Here is a 25831-nt window from a genome sequence, read left to right as displayed (position 1 = left end):
TGTAGAAAAAGAGGTGAAATGGAAGCATTGGAATTTTTCTCCTATTTTTAGGTCAAAGAAATAGATTTATCCCTTAGATAATTTATGGCTTCTCTTGTCCGGAAGAATAAATTTGAAACCATTTGAATAAGGAAACATTGCTACTCATTCCAGTACTCATTATTTTCAGATTGAAGAAATCTTAAAACAAATGAGTTAAAACATTTCTGATATGTAAATTATAACCAGCTCCTTTTATATCTAGCATTTGATATAAATGACGTTGATAGATCCGTACATATGTATCACTTTGATAGATACATTAGTACATATATATGGTTATATTCAGAGTATGTTTAAGAAATGTGATCAATTATTTCTGATGTATTATAAATGTTTACTGAATTAATGATTTCTTTATGGGGTCTAAATAAAATTAATGTACTAGTCAAAGTGTTACTATGATGAACATTTTTAAACTTCAAACTCTTGTACTGGGCCTGTGCAAGCAAAAAGAATTTGAATTAGCTTTTAGAAAATTTAAGTAAAGATTTGTTTGACTCATTAAGTAATCACTGTGCATACGACATCTTGCTTTCTTCTGTTTCTTATGTATCAGATGATCTATAATTAGCATGAATACTCACAAATGCGTGGTTAAACATTATTAAATAAAAGTTCATATTCATAGTCTGCTTGTTACTGTAAGCAAAAAAGTAAGTAAAATTTTACCCTTTTGGTTTTTTGATAGGCCATTTTAATGGTGAGAGTTGACTTAAGACATTCTTATATTTCAGCAACTGGCCATGCCACAGCACATAAAGATTACAGTGACAAGAAAAACATTGTTTGAGGATTCCTTTCAGCAGGTACTGTTTCATCCACTTAATGGTTTTCCCCCTGGCTTCCAGCCCAAAACCTTTTGGTGCTAGCAGTTCAAACACTTTGGAACTTTTTGAGATGGAGTCCTTGAATTTTTTAAGTCTAATCTCATTGCCAGCTACCTTAGTACTTAAAATTGCGGAAAATGCAGATAGCTTTGTGTGTGTGTTTTGTGTATGTGTATGTTCTGTGCTTTTGAAGTGTCAGAGTAACTTAGTATTTGTTTCAGGTTTCCATTTCTAAGCTCAGTGTTTGATGTGAAATAGATATTTAAGTAAAAAAATAGGCTTTTGGTAGACAAAAGTCTGGAAGTACTGTATGAACATACTGGATACAGATAGAAAAAGAGAGGAGAAGACTTTGTTTTTAAACTTCTGTATTGCTTGCATTTTTATAATAAGCATATTTACTCCTATAATTTAAAGAATTTTTTATGTAGTAAAAAATGTAATTGGTCATTGATGACAATATCTAAAAATAATGTTTTCAGGAGTAGTCAACAAATGTTTTAGCTGTCCTCAGAACCTGAGTTAATTTACTACTTACCTTTATTTTACAACTTTGTTTACCAACCAACTACAGCTAAGTATTAAGTGATTTTGATATATTAAAATGACCAGTGGAAAAAAATGTCTTAATATGCAAACATCCAGTTCGTCCTTGTTTTATGGCCACATGTGGTTGTGATTCTTTATTATCAAACCCTTATGATAATTTTGGTAGCTACAGCTTTGAGAAGTGCTAAACCGAATGTAAAGGAAAAAGAGATTGTCTGAGATAGTTGACAATAGCTGTCTACTTACTTTCAGAAACAATTATATATATTCTTTACTAATGGAACCTCAGTTATTAACATTGAAGGGAAATGCCAGTTGGCATCCTGCTAAGTAGGAGCAGATATTTTTTTAGGAGCAGAGCTTGACTAAGGCCACTTAGAGAATTATGAGTCATTCTCTTGATCTGATGTAAGCAAGGCTCCAAGGCCATTCTCTACCCCGTGATTACCTATTCCTTATTTTCATGTTCGTAACCAGTATGCAGTCACTGAGTAGTCAGTCTCTGGTGGGCCAGTTTCTTGGAACATAACTTGCCAATAGCAGTGCTGAAAAGATGTGAACATGAGTAAATGTCCCTTTAGCTATTGATACCTAGAGACTTTCGCAGAATGACAGACCAGATGATGCTAAAACAGTTTTTAAAACTCGTCACCCTAAACTCTACATCCATCCAATAAATGTGAAATAAAAAGAGAAAATTTTGATCGCTTTGGAAGAGTGACGTATAGCAAAATTAGCATCAGATTTTCTTCATAGCATTTGGATAAAGTTGTTTGGGGTAGTAAGTGTTTTTCTTGACACAGCACAACTGCTTATGGGGGAAATTGCAGGAGAAACATTTCTTTTTTTCCTTCATACTGGCATTTGTTAAAAGGTATTATTTCAAGGTATTTTTTTCTGGGGGGACAGCAAGCGAGATCAGGGACAGCCCTACGGTTTGGGGAGCAGCCACAGGGACAAGGAATAGCCAGAAGGAACAAGAAATGAACAGAAAGGATAATTTTAACTTATAACATTTCTCATTTGCATTGCTATATTTCTAGCCTGTAGTGTTGTGGAATACTTGTCATAAGCATTGAATTTTTTGTTACATCTGGCATTTTCTTGTTTGAGTGGGATATGAATTCATGAAAGTGTGGGAACTGAGAGAGCCCTAGCATAAGCAGGTCACTTACTGAGCCTCTCTGGATATTTAAATGTGATTGTTCATTCTTATCCTTTCATGAAATAGAATCATTGTACGGACTTTATTCTCTCCAGGCCCTGTCATTTTTTTTCCTAAGAGTGATTAATGTTTGTAATCTTCTACAGGCCCAATTTTGGGCAAGTAATTAAATACTTTTAAAAAGCAAGAACCCAAATGACCTCTTCATTGTAGCTCAATAATGGTACTGTCCTTCAAATATGAAGATGATCTTATTAACCACTGTAGTAGAATACAAAATTTGAGTAGTTTTTCCAGGTTTCCAGGTTTTTTCAAATTAACTATATTTTCTCTGCAGCCTCTGTTTTTCATTTCCAAGTTAGCCAGTTAGTTATTATGTGTACCTTTTGGCTATAAAACAAACCCAAACCTACCCAAACCAAAAAGGACCTAAGCTCTGCTCATGGTCACAGTTACTCTGCTCTAAGCAAATGAGAGAAAGAAGGAACTTTGTCAGTAGTAGGATCATTTAAAAGAAAATTATATATGTATAAAGTATACAGAAATATAGATATGTATAATTTATAAAACATTATGAAACTTTAATGTATTTTCTATATGTGTGGTGTTGACCAAACCACAGACAGCATTCTATGTCATGGGGAATTTAAGTTACTTGTAATGCAGGAGATTTCTAACCTGGAAGTAAGTGGTATAAGGTGTTTCTACTTTTACTGATTCTTTTACTTCTTCTTTTTTTTTCTTTTTTTTTTTTTTGGTAGATAATGAGCTTCAGTCCCCAAGATCTGCGAAGACGTTTGTGGGTGATTTTTCCAGGAGAAGAAGGTTTAGATTATGGAGGTGTAGCAAGGTAGTGATAATATGAATACTCAGAACTTAGTTCCTTTCCTCCAAAGGTATCATTACACTTTGCTTGCAAGTATTATTTTCTCAATTTTCTGTTTCAGGAAAATGAAATGTAGCAAATTTTTGTACCTTTATTAATGTTGCAATTATAAAATTTCAAGAAACATTAATTCAGCACTTTCTAAGGTACTGTTAGTTGATTTCACCCACATCACTCCTTTAATCCTCAGGATAACTCTGTGAGAGAATTTTGCAGGTAATAATGAGGTTTAGGGACTCACCAAAGACATATAACTAAGTTGTAGAGCCTGGATGCAAGCTTTACATCATCAAACCAGAAGCCAGTGCTCAGTCCACCACCTCATATCTGTTCCACAGAACATACAAGGCCCTATAGTGTTCAGGTCACTTTCTCCATCACAGATTCCTGATAGAGATAATAGTCATTCAGTTCCCAACTGAGATTAATATATGTTTTGAAAATATAGAAAGCTGTATAAAATAGGAGTTGAAATTATAAATTCTCCTTTCTTAATATTGGAGCTTCTAATCAAACCCCTAGAAGATAGACCCAAGCAGGAAATTGCTTTGCTTATTCCATAACAGTGTATCATAGCAGGTTAAAAATTTGCAGTGGCAGTATGGAAAGCCAAGGACTTTGTAGTCAAGACTGGATTTGAATCCTTTTTCTGCACTCAATAGTATAGCTTGGGGCAAATATCTTCATCTGTAAAATAAGAATGATCATATCTACTTCTCTGGGATTATTGTGAAGAGTAGAAATACTGTTTATTAATATCCTAGTTCAGACCCTGTGTCTTTGTGGGGTCACTAACTGGTGGCTACATTTGAGGGATTTTTACTTAGGTTTTGTTTCAAAGCTCACATTTCAAATGTATGAAGTAATCACAGGTAAATAACAAATATGAATAGAAACATTTAATTTTGTATTAGGTAAAGATAATTCAGGGGGGCAATCATTCCTTCTTAACTAGAAAATTAACTAGCAGTATTAAAGTATAAGCAGGATTACTACCAGAGGCCATAAATCAACAAGAAAGGAAATCTCAGGCACGAGCTGATACCACATATATTGCCCCAGATTCACTCTGCCTACTGTTCTTCCAGACCTTCACCCATGTTACGTAGTTAATAACTATAATCTTACGTTAGTGTTGGTTGGTATTTTCACAGCATTTGAATTAGAGCTTCTCAGTATTTTCCTAATGAATGAGTAGCTTGAATTAAGTGCTTTATTGCCTCTGTGAAATTGGAAGGTTTTTCGTATTTATCTAAGATTTAGAGAGCAGTGGAACTTAATGAGCATCACTGAGGGGCTTTGTAATGGATGGAATAATGTTAGACTTGTTTCAGCTGTTCTAACCACATGGGTCAACAGTGAATTTTAAACTTGCCTATGTATAGTATTTCACTGATTCTAAGACTAAATTTTTCATATTTTAACATCTCTGAAACTGAGATGTGTATTACAATTGGAAAAAATTTGTTAGTGGTTCATCAAATAATGTTGTCTTTAAAGTCAGTGATGTCTTAGATTCTTTGAAATATGCAGTGTGTAAATATCTCTGTACAATAGATGGCAGTTTGTACAGAAGCAGTGACTAGAGAAATATCACCATCAGGGGAGTATAGATTCCTGAGAACTTTATAACACTGCTCTTTGATTTATTGGTATGGTTACTTACAAGATTTTTCATCCTAAATTTTCTTTTGATTTCAGAGAATGGTTCTTTCTTTTGTCACATGAGGTGTTGAACCCAATGTATTGCCTGTTTGAATATGCAGGGAAGGATAATTACTGCTTGCAGATAAACCCCGCTTCTTACATCAATCCAGATCACCTGAAATATTTTCGTTTTATTGGCAGGTTTATTGCTATGGTAAGTGCAAGTGGAGAACTGTGTTTACTTTGCTAATTTAGCAATACTAAAGCATTGTTTCTTTAACTTTCTCATTTGAAATTTTCTCATCATTAAGATATGTCTAAGATTGGGCTTGTTATATCTGCCCTTTCCCCAGAAATATTCCATAATAGATCATATGACAGGGGAGTTTGTTTTGTTTGTTAGATGAGTTCTTCATTCAAAAAACAAAAACATTCTGAAATACAATGAGATATATAAAATCTTTTATATCTTATAAAATATAAAATTATCTTTAATGGTATTGTTTTCTTCTTGCATAGGCTCTGTTCCATGGGAAATTCATAGACACAGGTTTTTCTTTGCCATTCTATAAGCGTATCTTGAACAAACCAGTTGGTCTCAAGGATTTAGAATCTATTGATCCAGAATTTTACAATTCTCTCATCTGGGTTAAGTAAGTTTGTTTCCTTTTAATTTATCATTGTTGTGTTGGTAATGTATTCAGACTGTAAGCATGTAATTGGTTTACTGAATTTAAATGGTTTACATTAAACCTGTCTCATTATTCAATATGATAAATTTTATAGAAATATCTTAGGCAAAAATGTGATTTTAGAGCATAATGTTCCAGTTTTGTTGTTAATTCCGATGTTACAGTTTAACAATAGTTATTTAAGAACATAGTCCTTTAGTTAAAAAAAAAAACTCTTACATGACTGAATCAGTGTAACAGTGTTAACTTTCATTTGGGCAGAGAAAACAATATTGAGGAATGTGGTTTGGAAATGTATTTTTCCGTCGATAAAGAAATTTTAGGTGAAATCAAGAGTCATGATTTGAAACCCAATGGTGGCAATATTCTTGTAACAGAAGAAAATAAAGAGGAATATATCAGGTAAGAGAGAATGCTCCTTTTGACATAGTTTTTAGCCTTTCTGTTGGACTGTATAGTATGTTGATAATTGCTTAGTAATACTAGTGGACAGTATTTCAAAAAATAATATTTGCCTTTATACTAATTATTATGAGAACTCATGTATTATTAAGGATGCAATACACCACGTCATACCTTGTAAGTACATTGAGAGAGGAACAAGAAAAGTGCTATGGGAGACATCCTTTCATCTAGCTATAATCATGGAGCAAGAATCTGATGGTATTTAATTTGAGCCTTGATGGTTGGGAAGGATTCAGTTATGTAGAAATAAGAGCAAAAGTTATATGCAGAGTTACAGAGGCTGGAAAGCACAAGTCACGAATCGTAAATAAGAGTTGCCATGGTGTGTGATGCTGTCAGGCAGCTCAGAATTGGTAGCCCATTTGCCATGTCCTGCATTTCAGAAGCCAAGGAAAATGAAGAATCTTTAGAAGATGTTGTGGCTAATAAGTTATGATAACCCTTAAGAGAACAGTTAGAACTATAGCCCAATGGTAGGTATAGAGGCCAGATTACAAGAAATTAAGGACTAAATTCAGTAGACAGTCTAAATTTCTTTTTAACGAGTCTGGCAGCAAAGCCCATGAGAGATAGGACAGATTCTTGTGGAGGCAGCAAGGTAGAGGGACTGACTATCCTGCAGGTTAATTCAAACTGTAAACCTTACAAAGAATTAGTCTAGTGGATGCTAATGAGTTTAATGCCCCCCTTTCTGATATATTTCAATTTAACCAGAAATATGAAGATTTATAAAGTAATAGAAAAGAATTTTGGTCATATAAAACTTTAAGTTTTTCTCCAGAAGTGGGAGTTTTAAGGCTAGAAGCAGTGCTGGATCACTTTTTTAAATACCAATTCTGTAACTACTATGCCATGTAACATCATGGCATTGAAAAGAATCTCAAATTTATATGCAGATATTTTTGTGGGGAATATTTGAAGATCAGGTAAAAATTTTAAGTAAAAAGATGGTTTTCTTAGTGTAGTCTCTCATGCTTTGCATTAGTTCACACTTTTAGTCTCGAGTTATTAGTTCACTGACATATTCTCAACACCAGTTCAGTCAGATAGGGGTGAGATTTCACATAGCTGCTGATTCTTGAGTTCCAGTTTCTGGATCTCTTGCCTGCTTTTCTACTTTTTAAATATTAACATATCCTCTCCACATTTCTTGTGATTAATATTTGCATGGTATATTTTCCTCCATCCTTTATTTTCAATCCTTTGTCTTTCTGTTTAAAGTATGTTTCTTAAAAGCAGCATATTCTTAGGTCTTACTACTTTTATCCATTCTGATAATTATTACTTTTAGTTGCAATTGATACATTTAAATTTAATGTTATTACTGATATGATTGGACTTAAGCCTGCCACCTTGCTATTTGTTTCTTCTATTTCCCAATTTCTTTTGTTCCTCCTTTCCTGTCCTCTTTTATATTAATAATTTCTAGTTTTCTTTTTATATATCTTTGGTTTTTTCTTAGCTGTATACCTCTTTAAAGTTTAGTGACTGCTCTAATGAATATATGCATCCTTAACTTATCACCTTTAATTAATATTATGCTAATACATTAATATATGTAACATAATTTATAATTAATATACTACTTGTACATTATAAGAGGCTCATAATAGTATAATTCTGTTTATCTCATTTCAGCCATTTGTGCTGTTGTTATTTTATTTCTTATGTTTATAACCCCATAATACTATATTCGTGCTTTAAGCAATCAATAGATTTTAAAAGAAATTAGGGAATAATAGTCTTTTATATTTATTCACGTTACTATTTCTGGTTCTCTTCATTTCTTTCTGCAGATCCATTTTTTCCATCTGGGATCATTTCTCAGCCTTAAAAACTTCCTTCACCATTTCTGTTAGTGTGTGCCTGCTGGCAATAAATTCTCTCAGCTTTTATCCAAAAACATCTGTATGTCATCTTCAGTTTTGAAGGATATGTTCACTAGATTTAGAATTCTAGGTTTATAGGGGTTTTTTTTCTCTTTTTTTTTTAAACACTTTCTTTCAATAATGTCATTCCGTTATTGTCTTCTATTTTTGATGATGTGAGCCACTATTTCTGTTGTTTTCTGGATGAAATGTATGTTTTTCTCTGTGGCTTTTAAAAGATTTTCTAAAGGTTTTTTAGCATTTTGCCTCGTATATATGCGCTTTTATGTTCTCCTGATTGATGCCATTTCAGCAGTTATGGAAAATTTTTGTGCTTTTTCTCTGTAGATGTTCCTTTTGCTTCATTCCCTCTTTCATACTTCAGAGACTTCGGATACATGTATATTTAACCTTTGATATCATCCCAGATGCTGTTTATATTTTTTTCATTTTCTCTGTGCTTCAGTTTGGGCCATTTTGATTGATCTGCGTTTGAATTCACTGCTTTTAGGTTCATCCAATTAAATTTTCATTTCAGATATTCAGATATTCTTTCATTTGCATTTGCTTCTTTCAAGAGTTTCTGTGTTGAGAATCTTTATCTCTTCATATATTTTGTCCATCTTGTCCTATAAATTATTTAATACATTTTTAATAGCTTTTAGAAAGTATTTACTAACTTCAGCATTGGGCTATCAGTTGGCCTTATTCTATGGATTTTTTTTCTCTTATGGGTCACATTTTCCTGCTTCTTTGCCTAGGTAGTCATTTTTTATTGTGGATGATACATGGTAGAGACTCTGAGTTCTTTTTTTTCCCCCCTTTGAAAAATATTGAGTTTTGTTTTGACAGGCAGTTAAATTAAGGACAGATCACATTGATTGTGTGGAAGCTTGCTAGAGCTAGTCTACTTCCATTTTGCTTTTAATCCTAAAACATAATGTTTATTCCTAGAACATGGTTCATAGTCCTTACAATGGAAAGCCCAAGGTGTTTTACCATTACCTTGTGAGAATTAAGCTTAAATTCTGTCTCTACAGCCCTAGGTGGCTGCTGAAATTTCTGGTTGGATCTTTGGCTTTCCATTTGTTCATTGCACAGGGTTCCTTGGAGTTTCATCGTCCTAGACATGTGTATTTAGGAGTGAGCTAAGGAGTTGAAGTGTGTTTCTGTGCAGATTTGGGAGCTCCTTTTCTTTGTCTTCTTTCTTCTAGGGGTTTTTCTGTAGCTGCTTTGGCAGCTTTAAGCTCCCAACCTCATGTCTCCTCAGCCCAATAATACTGTTGCTTTTAGTTTGAGTTTCATTTCCCTGTGCTCTTTGTAAACTGGGAAGTGCCCTCAAAGGAAAAGCCTAGTAAATGCGGCTCTGCTCCAGTGTGCCAGCTTCCTTCAAGAATCTTGTCCCCACCAGTTTCTGCCTGCCTTTGGTTTCTCTCTGATGCCTTCAGACATTTGTTTTCTGTAATTTGCCCAGTGTTTATCATTATAATCACCCGGAAGATTAGTCCAATACAACCTACACTGCCATTTTCCAAAATTTCAGAGTTTTAATAAACTTTAGGACTTTGGTTGTCTGAAATTGTCATGAAGTAATCAGATGCCTAAAATACATGTTTGTTTGCTTGTTAAAATTGTTAAAAATATTCTGTAATAAAACAAAGTTTGTATTTGATGTGATTTTAACTCTGTTAATATGTATCTATGTAGATGAAGATTAGAAGAAAATCTAATCTGATTCAATCAATATGTCCAAAAATTTGAGTCAGTCAGTAGAATTTGAGCACTGAATATTTGATATAAAGGAATTATTGCTCACTTTTTTGGTGTGATGATAGAATTGTAGTTATGTTTTTAAAAAACATAAAAAAATAAAGACGCAGACGTAGAGAATGGACTTGAGGACACAGTGGGGGAAGGGGAAGCTGGGACGAAGTGAGAGAGTAGCAGTGACATATATACACTGCCAAACTTAAAATGGATGGCTAGTGGGAAGCTGCTGCATAGCACAGGGAGATCAGCTAGATGCTCTGTGATGACCTAGAGGGGTGGGATACTGAGGGTGGAGGGTGGGAGGGAGGCTTAAAAGGTAGGGAATATGGGGATATATGCATACATATAGCTGATTCACTTAGTTGTACAGCAGAAACTAACACAACATTGTAAAGCAATTATACTCCAATAAAGATGTAAAAAAAAAAAGAAAAAAACTTTAAGCTGCTTCAAGAAAGGAATAGCTTATACTCCTGAATCTCCCCCAGCATTGAGCATAGCATTGCGCATATTTGAGGTTAAGACCTTAGTTAATGATGAACTAACCTTGAGTTACAGAGATTTTGCATAATAAATTATGCAAATTAAAATAAAATTAAAAGAGACCTCATCTTATAGAAACATATACTGAAATGTTTGTTTAAAATGAAATTATATGCTATCTAGGGTGGATAGGGGCATAATGAAATAAGATTGGTATTGAAGCTGAGAGGTCTGTACATAGGGTTCATTTATTTTACTTATATATATATTTGACACTTTTCATAATAAAGTTTTTAAAAATTATTTTTACACTCAGAATTTAAAGGTAAAATCTAAACTTCCTCATAGTTTTTTTTATATTTATTTACCAGAATGGTAGCTGAATGGAGGTTGTCTCGTGGTGTTGAAGAACAGACACAAGCTTTCTTTGAGGGCTTTAATGAAATTCTTCCCCAGCAGTATTTGCAGTACTTTGATGCAAAGGAATTAGAGGTAATGAGTTGTTCTTTCCTCTGCAGCATGCTGGTAAATAATGCCTTCAGGTGCCTGTTTTCAACTCACTTTACCATCTTTCCAATGGCAAAAGTATTTTTTATTCTGGCAGTATGTTTCTGAAGCATCCCCAGAGGTTAAAAGAAGTCCATAATTTATCCAAATATATAAAGTGTTACCAAAAAAAGAAAAGTATTAGAACCTCTATCCAGTGAGTGACTTATATACCTGAATATGTGTATATATGACACCAATCATGGAAACTCAGCTTTTACAAATAATATAGATAAAATTCTTGATACACAGTTTATAAGCCAAAGCCTCCTGATTAAATTTTTGAAAGTTGTTTAATACTAGTCTTAACTATGTCTAGCATTTTTATATAGGTTGTACAGTTACCTAAAGAAACCATTTGTCTTTTTCATCCCTAAAGGTTCTTTTATGTGGAATGCAAGAGATTGATTTGAATGACTGGCAAAGACATGCCATCTACCGTCATTACACTAGGACAAGCAAACAAATCATGTGGTTTTGGCAGGTTTGTCTCAGTTTCTTTCTTTTGGAATACCGTAATTTTTGTAGAAATTGCTTACCACATATGGAAATGAGTCACAGAAAAAGTGTACCAGTATGTTAAGGATCCTCATTCCATTCTATGCATTACAATAAATGAATACCGATTATAACAGCATTCTTTCACTATTGCCAGGTGAGCAACACACACCTTGCACCGTTGCCCAGAGTATAAGACAACCCCAGATAATAATATTCCCCTGCATTTGATCTAAATGCTTTTGGAATTTTGTAGAACTATCTGAAGTATGTTTTTCATCATTCATAGCTCATTAAGAATTATTTAATGTTTAGAAGGTGTAACTTAAGGGAGAGCCTTGGTTTGGAATCATAATGGTGTCTCTTCACAAAATTTCTGCTATAAGCACATGAAAAGTTGCTCAGCATCACTAATCATTAGAGAAGTGCAAATCAAAACCACAGTGAGACATATACCCATTAAAAGGTGGCTATTATAAAAAAAAAAAAAGAAATAATCATCCTTGGTACGGATGTGGAGAAATTGGAACTCTCTTGCGTTGCTGCTGGCAATATAAAATGGTACACCACTGTGGAAAACAGTTTGGTGGTTCCTCAAAACGTTAAACATAGAATTAATATGGTCTAGCAATTCTACTCCTAGGTATACCCAAAAGAATTGAAAGCAGGGACTCAAACAGAAACTTGTATAACTATGTTCATATCAGCATTATTCACATTAGCCAAAAGGTGGAAGCAATCTAAAATGTCTATCAAGAGATGATTGGATAAACCAAATGTGGTGTATATATATATATATATATATATATATATATATACATACAGTGGAATATTGTCCAACCTTAAGAAGAAAGGGAATTCTGACATAGGATACAACATGGATGAACCTTAAGGATATTATACTAAGTGATATCAGCCAGGCACAAAAGGACAAATATTGTATGATTCCACTTATATGAGGTATCTAGAATAAGCAAATTTGTAGAGACAGAAAGTAGAATAAAGGCTACCAGGGACTGGGGAGAAGGGAGGCAGAAGCAAGGAGATAAGTTTAATGAAATGAGTTTTTGTTTGATATAATAAAAAAGTTCTGTAAATAGTGGTGATGGTTACACAACAGTGTGAATGTACTTAATGCCATTGAATTGTACACTTAAAATGGTAAATTTTTATGTTAATGTATATTTAACCACAGTAAAAAATTTTTTTAATGCCTTCTAATTATATAAAGAAATTTATGTAAAGAAGTTAATAAGAAGCTGAGGTGACTGGGCTTCTGTAACAAATACAATTAGTACAGTAGGATAAAAATTCTTTACAAAAAAATCATTTGGCTGAGACAAAATTCTTGTGCTACAGGCTAGAAAGAATTCTCTAGACACTTAATGTTTTGAGTCAGAATTGTAGGAGTTAAAAGCCACATAATTCTGGCAACACATAGCTACACCAAAACATAAAGAACACTGAGAGAAGAACATTACTGGGATATATCTTGGTCAGAATTTGTGAGCTTGATTTCGTTTGTTCATAAAACCAAAAAGTCTGTTCTGACTCAATCTCGTTGTCCTTCGTAACCACATGAATTTCTATAGGACAGGCAGATCTAGAGGGAAAAGGAAGGGTGCCCTAGAAGAGCTGATCTTGAGACTGCATGAGTAAGGAGCTCTTGGGCCCAGGGCACTCTTCTTTTTCTGTTTCCCTATAAGGATGTGGTACTAGGATTGGTATAGGGGAAGGTTGGTAGGGCTTTTGACAAACATGGAGAAGCTCTACCATCCACAGTGGTGGATTCAGTCATTTTCCAGTGCATCTGACACTGGGAGTTTGGTTAAGATTTGAAATGATTTTTTTCTTTCTTGTTTAGTATTCTGAACGTCACATATGACCTATGTATCTCTTTAAATGTGCTTTTAACAGTTTGTTAAAGAAATCGATAATGAGAAGAGAATGAGACTTTTGCAGTTTGTTACTGGAACCTGCCGATTGCCAGTTGGCGGATTTGCTGACCTCATGGGTATGTCAACAGGATCACTTTTCCTATACAGAAAATTGTTTATCACACTGCTGTTATATTAATGTGTATACAGTGTATCAAATAACAAAGACAAGTATATTTTCTTAACTAGACACAGTTAACCTGGATTTGTATCAGCTTTTAAATCACTTTGTAATCCTTACCTCTAGAAGTTTTTAACTCTTAGGCTAGACCCCACATTTTAATGGTCTTTTAATGGTAGGATAATGGTCTTCTATATATGTAGATGTTTCCTCATTCAGTCATATGGCAAACATTTCAGTGTCTCCTATGAGAGACACTACTATTGTTTGTATTATATTTTAATGACTTGTTTACCACTCTTCCCTGTTATACCTGAAGCTCCTTGAGATATAGATCCATATCTTCATCTTTTTATTTCTAGTGCCTAGTACAGTGCCTGTCACATAATAGTCACTGATTAAATTGTATGTTATTTTGAAATGAATGACCTTAAGAATATTTATTTTGTGACTAAATAAGTAAATTCAAGTCTTTCTTTAACACCAACACTATGCAAGTACCATAAGAGGATAGAAGTTGTGACCCCTAAGTCTGTTTCAGTTGGAGAAGAGAGAGTCAGAATTAAAGAATTAAATAGGCAGTTCTGGATATAGTGTGTGGAACCAGTTCAAGACTTTAAAAGCCAGACCAAAAGAATTTGGACATTACTTAGGGTTTTGGAAGCTATGGGAACTTGTTGAAGACAGGTGAACTTGCTGAAGCTGCCTTTTAGGAAGATTTGATAGTAAGGCATAGCATGCAGATGGAAGAACCTGGAAATAGGAAGAATGATTAGAGCAATGATAAGAACCTGATCTTAGGAGATAAAATAGGGATGGAAAAGAAGAGAGAAATGCTAGAGAAGTTCCAAAGGTAGAAATAGGACTTGATTAGAAAACGAAATATAAAGGAAGAATGTTTACCATGTTATGAAACATGGAGAAGTTGTGAAGTGTAAAGAATCTGCTGAGTTTAAGGTGACTATCAGGCAACCAAGTAGAAAATCTCAGTGAGGGGACAGTTTTACAGGTGTTGTTAAAGCACGAGTTTAGAGGTTAACAGTAGAGAGAGAAAGTAGACTCATAAGAGCAATGAAGCAATGACATTTGAAGCTGTGAGAATGGATGGGCTTATGCAGAAATAGAATACAGAGAAGAGTAGAGAGCTGATGCTTAGAAACATTTAGGGGTGAGACATAACTAGCCTAGAGACAGACTTAAAGGAGAGGCCAGAGAATAAATATTTTAGTCTCTCCGAAGCAATATAGAAGGGAAGTTTTTATCTAGTGCTACAGAGAAAGGAGTCTCAAAAAGGATAATTTGTAAGTCCTTTGAGAATGCTCTGTAGTTTGAAAAAGAAACCATGTTGGCGGTTGGAGAGGTAAGGAATAGTGACCAAAATGAAGAAAAAACTGGTACAAGCTTCTCAGTATAAACTGGAAATCTGATAATTAAAAAAACAAGAACTAGGTCTTCTCTTGGGAATAATATTTGGGGTTGGATGGAGCAGTCTAAAGCAACACAAAAGGATACCTGTGGAAGACAGACAGTGAGATTGGTTCTTCAAATTTTAGAGGACATTGGTTTAACCTTTCATTCACCCAATGTAGGAAAAGAAAATTGTAAGAGTGATGTATATAACAATTTAATCTGGTGGTTCTTGACCTTATCAGATCTAATATCCCATTTTTTTAACATATTTATAATATCCTCACGGAATGAAGTTGGTAAATGTGAAATAACGTATCTACAATCTCCAAAAAATACAGATACATAACACTAACTGTAATATAAAGAAGAAAGTTTTAAAAAATTATTTATAAAGAAATAATATTTATTTCAATACATGTACGTTTGGGAAAAACTCTATTAGAAGACACAAAATGTTCCTATTTAGAAGAAAAGATTTGGGCTTAAGAGGTCAGAAGCCCTTCTGTATAAGAATCACTGGAATATGAAAGAACAGATAGAAAAGGTAAGAAATAATAAATAGACAAATAAATATAAGAAAAAGAGGGAAATAATCTAAGTGAATTAAGGATAATATACCTGCTAGAATAAATTATAGCTGATCAAAGTAGAGAAAAATGAGGTAGATCTTATTTTAAAGTGTAGTGTCTAATCACGAAATTCCAGTATAGGCCAAGGCTCTGAAATGTACAAAAGCCTCAGAGACCTTTTTAAAGTTGAAATAGGCTGAAAAATAGGAAAAGAGGTACAAGAGTCTATCTGGAAGTTGTTTCGTTTAGGGACAGTGTCAGAGTAAGATTGAAAACAACAGGCAACCTGAAATTAACTTCAGTATATAATGTTTACAACATGATGTCTTACAATTCCATAAAACTTTAGAAAGCATCCAGGGTAATAGTATTGATAATATGACATATTTGTAAAATAGCCTTTATCAATGAAATTCACTAAAATCCTTCATTTCATATTTCTCTGCTATTTTATTTAAAAAATTTTTATTTTTGTCTGCGTTGGGTCTTCCTTGCTGTGTGCGGGCTTTCTGTAGTTGCAGTGAGCAGGGGCTACTCTTCGTTGAGGTGCATGGGCTTCTCATTGCAGTGGCTTCTCTTGTGGAGCACGGGCCCTAGATCTAGGCACATGGGCTTCAGTAGTTGTGGCACGTGGGCCAAGTAGTTGTGCTTTGCGGGCTCTAGAGCCCAGGCTCAGTAGTTGTGGTGCAGGGCTTAGTTGCTCCACGGCATGTGGTATCTTCCCGGACCAGGGCTCGAATCCATCTCCCCTGCATTGGCAGGCGGATTCTTAACCACTGCACCACCAGGGAAGTCCCTCTCTGCTATGTTAATATTTGATTCTAAGTCTATTAAAAGCAATCCAGACTCTACTGTTACATACTAATTAGCACTATTAAACGAAACTTTCCATCTGTGTGGTTAGAAATGCTGTAATATATTGAGAGAATGTGCCAGTACATAAACCATTTAATAATTTCACGCTTAATTATTTAATCATTTTAACTATCCTTTTTCATAATGACCATATCCTATGTTACTGGGCTTTTCGCATAACTACTTGTGAAAACACTTCAATGTGATTAGATACAAAAGTACTACCACTTTATATTTGTACTGGGTTTAGTCAGGTGGAACATGAGAAAGTTCTTTGGGTATGACTATCTTACATATGGCAGAACAATAAGTGTGCCTGGCCCCTTCTTATTTAAAAGTCCAGTAGTATACCAGTCCTTATGACCACCAGTAAATGCTTTTTAGGGAGCAGTAGTGACCTTTTTAGAAAACCAGTGCTTAAAGATAACCATTAACAGCTGACTCCAACACAAGGTAAATGAGAGGCAAGAATGGGGTGGGTGTTAGGTGTGTAAGGGTCTGCCCTATAGGACCTATAAGCACAAGCATTGTTAATATTGAATTCACTAGGTTGTTTACATTTTCTAAAGTTTTAACAATTTTCTGTTTAAATCAAGTTTTGTAAGACAGTGAGCTGTAGTTTCCCCATTGTGTTTAAAACTAAAATTAAGCTTTTTATGTGTTCTCTTATGTGAGGTATTGTTAATTATAGCATTCTGTTTTTCTGGCTAAGGAATACTAGATAAAAGTGCATTTTCTCCTCTTGGCGTACATTAACAATGTGGTTCTCAAACTCTAGCTCTCAATCAGAATTGCCTGGAACCTTGTTAAAACACTGTTGCTGAGCCTCACCCCCAGAGTTTTTGATTCAATTCAGTAGGCTTGGGTTAGGGCCTGTGGATTTGTGACTCTTAACAAGTTCCCTGGTGATGCTGATGCAGCTGGATTGGTGATAACAATTTGAGAACCATTGCACTATCAAACTGTTAATGATTTCACTTTTAGGGAGCAATGGGCCACAGAAATTCTGCATTGAAAAAGTTGGGAAAGAAAATTGGTTGCCTAGAAGCCATACCTGGTAAGTAAAATCAGAAAGATTCAGTTATGTGTATAACTGAATCACTTTGCTGTACACCTCAAACTAACACAACATTGTTAATCAACTATACTTCAAAATAAAAGAAAAATTAAAAAGAAAAAAGAGTGTAGAAAACAGCTTTTTCCCATTTATCCTGTATATACTAAAACGTGTTAGAAATTAGAAATGAAATACTTTCCCCATGGTATTGAATTATTTTTAATAGCTTTAGTGAGACATAATTTATGTAACAAAAAACTTACCCATTTTAATTCAGTGATATTTAGTAGATTTTCAGAAAAGTAACCATCACTATAATCTAGTTTTAGAGTATTTCCTTCATCCCAAAACAATCCCTGTTGCCATTAACAGTCAATCCCTCCCCCCACCCCGAATTTTTTTTTTTTTTTGAAATGTGATATTTAGAAAACTTAACTTTTCTCTGTAGGCAGAGGAAGAAATCAAGTCTAGATAGCTGTAGGGAGAGCTACTCTAACATGGTGACAGAAATACTATTTTCTTATTATAAATGTAGTTTAACCACATTTCCAAAAATGTACAAAACTAAAAACAAACCCTAATCTTAAATACAATATTTTGGAATTCAACCTAATGTCAACAATAGTTGAACTTTATTTTGTGGGACATTTCAGTGGTCATATATATACCTTGCTGGATATTTGTTTATTTTCCCTATCTACCCTTTTTATTTGTTTTATTGTTTGCTCCTTTGTATTTTCATACATGTGGCTTTTTAAAAATAACAGCTTGGCATGTTTGTTGAAAATCAGTTGACTGTAAATACATGGGTTTATTTCTGGATTCTCAATTCTATTCCATTGATCTATATGTCTGTCCTTAATGGCAGTAACATTGCCTTGATTACTGCAGCTTTTCAGTGAGTTTTGAAGTTAAGTATGCATTCTCCAACTTTTTCAAGATTGTTTCTGCTCTTCTGGGTTCTTTGGATTTCCATATGAATTATAAGATCAGCTTGTCCATTTCTGCAAAGAGGTCAGCTGGGATTTTGATGTGAATTGCTTTGATCAGTTTGGGGGAGTAAGGTCATCTTAACAGCATTAAGTCTTCTGATCCATGAATATCAGGTGTCTTTCCATTTGTTTAGGTGTTTAACTTATTTCAACAATGTTTCATGGTTTTCATTACACAAGCCCTGCATTTCTTCTGATAAATTTATTCCTAAGTATTTATTCTTTTTGAAGCTATTATAAATGGAATTGTTCTCTTAATTTCATTTCAGATTATTCATTGCTAGTATATCGAAATACAATTGATTTTTTTACATTCATCTCGTACACATATATTTTGATTTGATCTTTTCTCCCTTTTTTTAAACTTGGAACAGATTGTGCCATTACATTATTGTGAATAGCTTATCTCAGTCACACATGAAAACCAGCCTCATTACTTTTTCAAGTTCCATGTTTCCATTTGTTCATTTCCATAACCGTAAATTTATTTTCCCTTTGTGGATAGCATTATTTCTTCTGTTGCCAAACATCTACCTGCACCTTATCCTAAAAATATAGCAGAGGACCAAGGCTTTAGGGCAGATTCACTACCTGTTACCTTGTGAAGGTGTTCTTAATATGGCCCAAAATTAGAAGATGCCTTTAAAAACTCACAGCTAAGAATAGGACAGAGAAATTCAGTCAGACCAACATATTAGATATTAGAGCCGAAAACTTTTTTATTCTTAATGGGATATACTTAAAATCTTTTGATAAGAGACCTATGACTCACAAAGCCTGAAGTATTTACTGTCTAGCCCTTTACAGCAAAAGTTTGCTGACCACATATAGATTAGGGTGGATGGGAAAGCTTGAGAGGAGTAACATTTTACTGAGTACCTGCTGAGCGCCAGTACTGTGCTATATATATGCTTGTTTATTCTTCACTCTATCCCGAGAGATAAATATTGTTGTTCCCATTTTACCAAAGAAAAAACCGAGACTCAGAAAAGTAAAAAACACATGCTCAGGGGCCCAGTGACAGAGCTGGGATTTGAACCTAATTTTGCCTGGCTTTAAAACCATTGTTACACTGCCCATATGATTCTTAGTATATTTCCTTTTCTCAAGCTAACAATTCTTACTTTTAGTTTTAACCGCCTGGACCTGCCACCCTACAAGAGCTATGAGCAACTGAAGGAAAAGCTGTTATTTGCTATTGAAGAAACAGAAGGATTTGGACAAGAGTGACTTCTGAGAGCTTGCACCGCCAAAGGACAAGAACTTATTTGCAATGTTTGTCCTTTTCCTTCTTTGCCTATTGCACATCTTGTAAAATTGGACTGTGACTGTTTAGAGAGTTACCTTGAGTGTAAGTAAATTAATGTTATCGTTGAGACTTATCTCCCAGTGATTCTGGATTTCTTCTCAATGTTCCAGAACTCAGATCTGCAAATGACTAGTCAAAACCGTACTTAACATGGAATTAACACAAAAATGAAATCTGCCTTGTCTTATTCCACTAGATTGTTTCCTTAACAAAAATTTTGTATATGTGTATCAGAAGTCTCATTTGGGAGTAGGGTTTTTCTTTTAGAGATTCTGAAAATATGCAGGGAAGTCCCTTGGTAACTAAAATATGTAAGATCTTCCTGTTAAGCCTCATGGTAAGAGGTATTTGTTTAAAATAGCCCAGCTTCTGGGGATGTGAGCAAACTTCTGGCTTGTGCTCTCCCTCTTATTTCAGCCTGGCCTGACTGTTGTTTTTCCTTTCCGGAGCATGAAATCCATGCATCATTTTGATGTTATCTCTAGAAAGGAGAGATGTGAGACTCTTGTATCTCTCTACAAAGTAGTTTTGTTAATTTGAATTCAGAGAGAAGTTGGTCCCAGCCTGCAAATGACTGCATAACTCTTTTCATTTGGAAGTTTGTTGTAATTGCCTTGCAAATACTAAACTTCACAAACAATATTAACACTGTGCTTCCTTCACTGTCTGTATAAAAGTTAACCTAGAATTGGAATTAATTTAGCTGAATTATTTGAAGGCCATCAACAATTTTTATATGTTCCTGTATATTAATTGCATCTTTATAATTTTATCATAATCCAGCAACTTCAGTTACGTTTAATTATTGCTAAGGAGTTCAAGTTATAACTAGAGTGCTTTCTAATCCAAGTAGAGGTCAATGAAACATCCTGTAAAATTACATTTTCATTAGGGAGGGAGAGCTGTGGTACTGGCTAAAAAGAAGGGAGTAATACGTTTATTCACAATACATTTCTAGTAACCACAGAAATGTATTCTATATGTGAATTAAAACTTTTTAAGTTGATAATTTCTCTGACACCTGTTAGAGTAGTTATTTCCATTCTTTCCCTTGTCCTGATCTGGCTATTCTGTTCACCTCTAAAAATTTTAACAGGTTTTCCCCATGACTGTTAGATTGCTCTGTTAGTAACTGATTAATGAATGCACTTTGACCTTCTCTGTGGGAATTTTTTTAACTTAGCCTGCTTAGACTCTGTCAGGATGACAGCTGTCAGAGGTTTGACTTTATGGACAGTGGGAGGAAGCCGAAGCCAGCTGAGTGCCTATCATAGCTGAACCCTGAGGACAGCCTCATAACTCATGAGATAGGGACTTTGGCAGGTTTCAGTACCATAGCATGAGCAAATAGCATTGAGCCAAAAATCAGCAGAGAATAGCAAACCCCTCTTGTATATGGAAAGAAAATGGGGGTTTTTGTCCCTAACTACTCTTCCTTTTACATCTTGGAAAAACAACAAAAACACTTTGCAACTTGTGTATCTGTACTCTAAAACACTGCCATCATAAAGCATAAAGTGAGTGAAAGGGTTGCCTCATCCAGAAATTGTTAGTGTAAAGGGAGAGATGGGGCTCCCCCCAATCCTATCTTTATTTTGATTTTATTCTACTTACTCTAGGAAATGTAGTACAGTCTCTAAGCCCTAATTGTTTTCGAAGTAGTGACTCTGCCTTTTTGTTGGTAGGGGGCAAAAAACTCTTGCTTTGTCTTACAGAGCGAATGTCTGCCAACTACCCATTCGTTATATAAGTCTGAATTTTGGTAATATATGGCTATGGAGATTAAGCCTTCTATAAAGACTTCCTATTGAGGTGAATGCTCACATTGAAATGTAGTTACCTACAATATTTACTAGAGATTTATGAGATTAAATTAAGAGATAATGTAAGAAAGTAGACTTTTTTTGTTCTACGTAATGCTTGATGATTCATTTAGGGACCTAGAAATATTGTTCAAAAATGTATAAATATCATCCAAAAGGCTTTCTGCCCTATATTTTTAAAATACAGAATAGTTATATTTGAAGTAGTCCTGGCCCTAGTTCTATAGGGCTTGGCTATTTAATATTTTTATGGAAGAAACGTTTAGTTCTGGAAAAGGTAAATGCTTGTATATATTTTTGCAGCCTGGGATCTCCCTTACTCCATTTCTTCCTTTAATTTAAATGGCCACATGTATATGTCTTTCCCTGCTGTGTTAGGAAAATGGGGGCTGGATATCCCAAGAATCAGAGGTTATATAAAAATACTGCAAATAGACAGCAGACGTAAATATCTACCAAATACTATCTTAAATTTTGGTCCAAATTGATCATTTGGAAATAGATTTATTGTAAGTGTTTAATTAGAGCGATTTCTTAAATCTGAACTAAATTGCTTTTAGAGTCCATTTTTCTTTGTAAGCATTGTAAATGCTAATAAATACTGTTAATTTTTTTACTGCATGTTATGTTGAAATAAAAACAAAGTTAAATGAGCAATTGCCTTATTCTTCTGCTCTTTTGGGAGGCTGGGGAATGCAGCATTTCACATAATCTGGGTCTGGAGGGAAGGACCTCACTTGTTTCATCAAATAGAGTGATTTAAAACTGGTCCAGCAGCTCATAATAATGAATTACTGCTCTGTCTTTTATGATCTTAGAGTGCAGAAGAATGTAATTTCATAAGACTTACAATAATTCTATTTAAAATTCAGGTACTAGTTTTTCATCAGGAGATTGACATACCAATGTCAATTCATCTGAAATTTTAGTGAAACATGACTCACCTGCCCAAAGAGGTCTCATCCTAAATGAACTATTTCAGTCAAACTCTCTCTGCTACTTTTTATTTACCTGGTTAATAATCTGAAATGTTATTAGGGATGACTCATGGAATTAGATTTCTCTATTTTTATATCCCTCCTTGTTTTGGATGTAACTCCATCCTTTTAAACTCCTTTAGGTTAACTACTTCTATTTAATATTATTGGCATCTCCAGCCCCCCTCACTTTTTGGTTTTCTTTTAGAGTTATTTACAAAATTATTTGTATATATGCTATGCTTTCATTAACCAAAAATGGAATGGCAGCACTGGATTGTATATTACTGTATTGGAGTTCCTTTGTTTTCTTGAACTGTAATTTCAAACACTCAGGTAACTTTACAAATACCACAAGGAGTGAAGTGCTCTTATAAAGGTCCTGCAGGGGGCTGCCTCACTTGCATTTCCCTAAAAGTTGTAAGACTGTTTACAATTAAACTTTTTGGTCCTTCATTTGCACACTTTTCTTTTAGTCTTGAGTAAGGTTTTCCCCACTTGCAGGGAAGCCTTCTATGTGAACAGGTCATATAGATTTCTGCCCCTCTGCTTTTGTAAGTGAGCAGGTTACAGCCTGTCTTGTACTGTGGAGTAGATAGGAAAAAAACTAGAAAGTCTCAGGTGAGACTGTATTTAGTGCCTATGTTGAAGAGAATCAAGATGAAGACATCTCCTTTTCTGGGACAACCAAGGGTTTCCCTAAGACAGGATCCCAGCCATAGGTGCTCAATAGAAAATTACCAGCTGGCTATCAAGACTTTTTCTTATTAGGAAACCAAGTGATCATGCTCTTATTTAAAATGGATCCAGGGGAAAGATGCTAAGGGAAGTGGGGTTTTTTTTAATATCCTGATCTAACAGTGACTGGAGGACAGGTTCCTTCCAGATCCTGCAAAGTAGGCCCTATCCTATTTATTCTGTCCTATATAAGCAGCTAGAAAGCTCTAATTTTCAGCGTGGCTAAAAAAAAGAGGGGAAGACATGTTCCCCCCAGTATGAGGAAATCTTTCATGGGAAAATAAGTAGTTACTTTTACTGACCATTTGGCTGTCCAGCAAACCCTATAAAACATCAAACTGGGACTCAGCTATGGCTGACTGGCTGCTATTTTCTGGACTTTTAGGAAGAGTGTCTCACATTGTGTAACTCCAGAACAGAAACTGCTGTCAATTGCAGCTCATTGGTCAATTCCCATATGTCTGTAGGGCTCCTTTGTGGTCAGGACATTTAGGGGAAGTATCCACGGGAATCTTCCAGGTCTTCAGTGGAGACCTAGGAAGGACAGTATTGGTCCCTTATGAACAGGTTCCCATTGAGCAGAGATGCTGTGGGCAGGAGGGTTTCCTCAAAGAAATTCACAGGGAAGGACCTTGAGAATTTTCAGTCATACCTGCAGATCGCTGAAAATAGCCATGCTGTTATTTTCCTCATTTCTAATTCAGACCTCTTCTATTTACCTTCTGTATCCTAGCGACCAATATCACACCTATATTTACTTAGTCCAGGACAACTGTCAACATTTATTACTATGTCCCAGACAATTAGATATGCTACATGCACTGTCAGTCTTCCTGGTCACTTTCAGAGAGGAATGATTATCTCTATTTTATAGAATAGAAAATAGGCTCAACGTAATTGAGTAACTTGAAGTGTCCACAGCTATTAAGTGGCAAGAGTGCAAAGTGGAATCCAGGACTGTCTGATTCCAAAGACTGCGTGCTTAAACGTTTTGCTGTACTGCTACTCACAACCAGTTCAGCTGTTCCATAACCAGTTCAGCTGTCCCATCTAATTGCTCTCCAAATCCTATCGAATCCATTTCCAGAACTTCTTTTGAATCACTTCTTTCGGAGCTGCCCGCATTACCACAGCCCACATCCATCATCCCTACCATGGTTGACTGTAGCAATTTCTTGTCATTGCCTCCATTCTCTCCATTCCATCTGTGCTGCCTCAGAATGATTTGTGGAAGAGTTGTCTCATGGTTCTCCCCCTCTTAAAATATTACAGTGGTTCCTCCATTGCCACAGAATAAACTCCAAAGCTCATAAGCCTGTCACTCAAGGCCCTGACTACTTCCAACTCCTCAATTCTTATTCTGGCTCCAGTCACATGAACTTTTTGCTTTTGTGATTGTGATCTTGTTCAATTCATTCACCCCCTCTCAGTCTGTTTCTCCATATGTAAGATAGTGTGATGATCATCCTGTGCTTATCTCCCAGGATATTTTGAGGTCCAGTCACTGCAGCCCTTCTTCCCCTTGCTAAACGCTTTTATAATGTTTCCAGATTCAATAATCATTTCTTTGTATCCAATCCTTTTTTTTTTAACTTTACTTTGAAATAATTTTAGACTTACAGAGCTGTTGCAAAAAAGATAGTATAGTACAGAGAACTCCTGCACACACTTCACCCAGCTTTCCCCAATGTTAACATCCCATATAACTTGGTACAATTATAAAAACTTGACATCGGTAAAATGACACTAAACTACAACCTTTATACAGGTATCACCAGTTTTCCCACCAGTGTTGTTTTTCTCAGTCTCTTCCAATCTGTGACAGTTCCTCATTCAGACCTTGACATTTTTTGAAGAGTGTTGATCTGGCACCTTGTAGAATGTCCTAAGTTTGGTTAATGTTTTCTTAAGGTTAAGGCCATGGATTTCTTTTTGTGAGAAACACCATAGAGGTGGTGTGCCCTTGGTGCATGATATCAGAGGGCACATATCAATATATCCCATTACCAGTTATGTTAACCTTGATCCTCTGGTTAAGATGGTGCCTGCCAGGTTTCCTCACTGTAAAGTCACTATTCAATCCTCTTAATATGCAGATGCCCCTAGAAGGAAAACCAAATCCTCTCCCAATTGGAAGAGGCTACAGTGGAATGAATTTTTGGAGATAGATCATCTGCGTTGAATTCAGCAAGCTCCAGTGCCTCAAAGAAACACTGTAAGCTGAGGCTAACTAATTAGCAAATTATTTCCTGCTAGAGAACCCATAAATTTTTGTGGAAAACGGAACAACATAGTGTTGCAATAAAAATAGAAGTGAGGTGCTTTTTTTCCCTCTCCTGAGAACAAGGAAAGTAAAGGGAACAGTGAACAGGCTGGAGAAGAAAACATAACCTGGCCTGAAAGTATTAATCACTCCTTGCTTTATTTTAACGGTTACTAATCGGTAGTGTCTGTAACTAGATTTGTACTTCACAAAGCTAACCTCACTCCCTAACACTATGTAAATTACATCTGTACCTATCACGCTAACGCTGTGTGAGTTACATCCTGGGCCTATCAACCCCAAACTTCATGTAAATTACATCGTGGTCCTGGTGTTTATATT

General features: G+C 35.1%; 1 protein-coding gene across 5 annotated transcripts in view; it reads left to right on the top strand.

Annotated features, from left to right (window-relative positions):
* ITCH (itchy E3 ubiquitin protein ligase) overlaps positions 1-25831 on the top strand; it is a 121842-nt gene that overhangs the window by 95695 nt on the left and 316 nt on the right. For 3 of the 5 annotated variants that reach the window (XM_027078535.1, XM_027078536.1, XM_027078539.1), the window contains 10 exons: positions 777-848; positions 3345-3433; positions 5171-5330; positions 5636-5769; positions 6049-6210; positions 10766-10886; positions 11320-11424; positions 13356-13452; positions 17315-17387; positions 19510-22944. In XM_027078535.1, the coding sequence (XP_026934336.1) occupies positions 777-848; positions 3345-3433; positions 5171-5330; positions 5636-5769; positions 6049-6210; positions 10766-10886; positions 11320-11424; positions 13356-13452; positions 17315-17387; positions 19510-19609 (1113 nt within the window). In that variant the 3' untranslated portion in view covers positions 19610-22944. Of the gene's footprint in view, positions 1-776; positions 849-3344; positions 3434-5170; positions 5331-5635; positions 5770-6048; positions 6211-10765; positions 10887-11319; positions 11425-13355; positions 13453-17314; positions 17388-19509; positions 22945-25831 lie in introns of those variants that run through there. The other 2 variants (XM_027078537.1, XM_027078538.1) reach the window with 2 other exon arrangements.

This window comes from Aethalodelphis obliquidens, unplaced genomic scaffold (genome assembly GCF_003676395.1).
Source record: "Aethalodelphis obliquidens isolate GAN/ISIS:26980383/991018 unplaced genomic scaffold, ASM367639v1 scaffold42, whole genome shotgun sequence".
Lineage (NCBI taxonomy): Eukaryota > Metazoa > Chordata > Mammalia > Artiodactyla > Delphinidae > Aethalodelphis > Aethalodelphis obliquidens.
The sequence above is the reverse complement of the archived record's forward strand: the minus strand, read 5'-3'. Positions and strand labels throughout refer to the sequence as shown.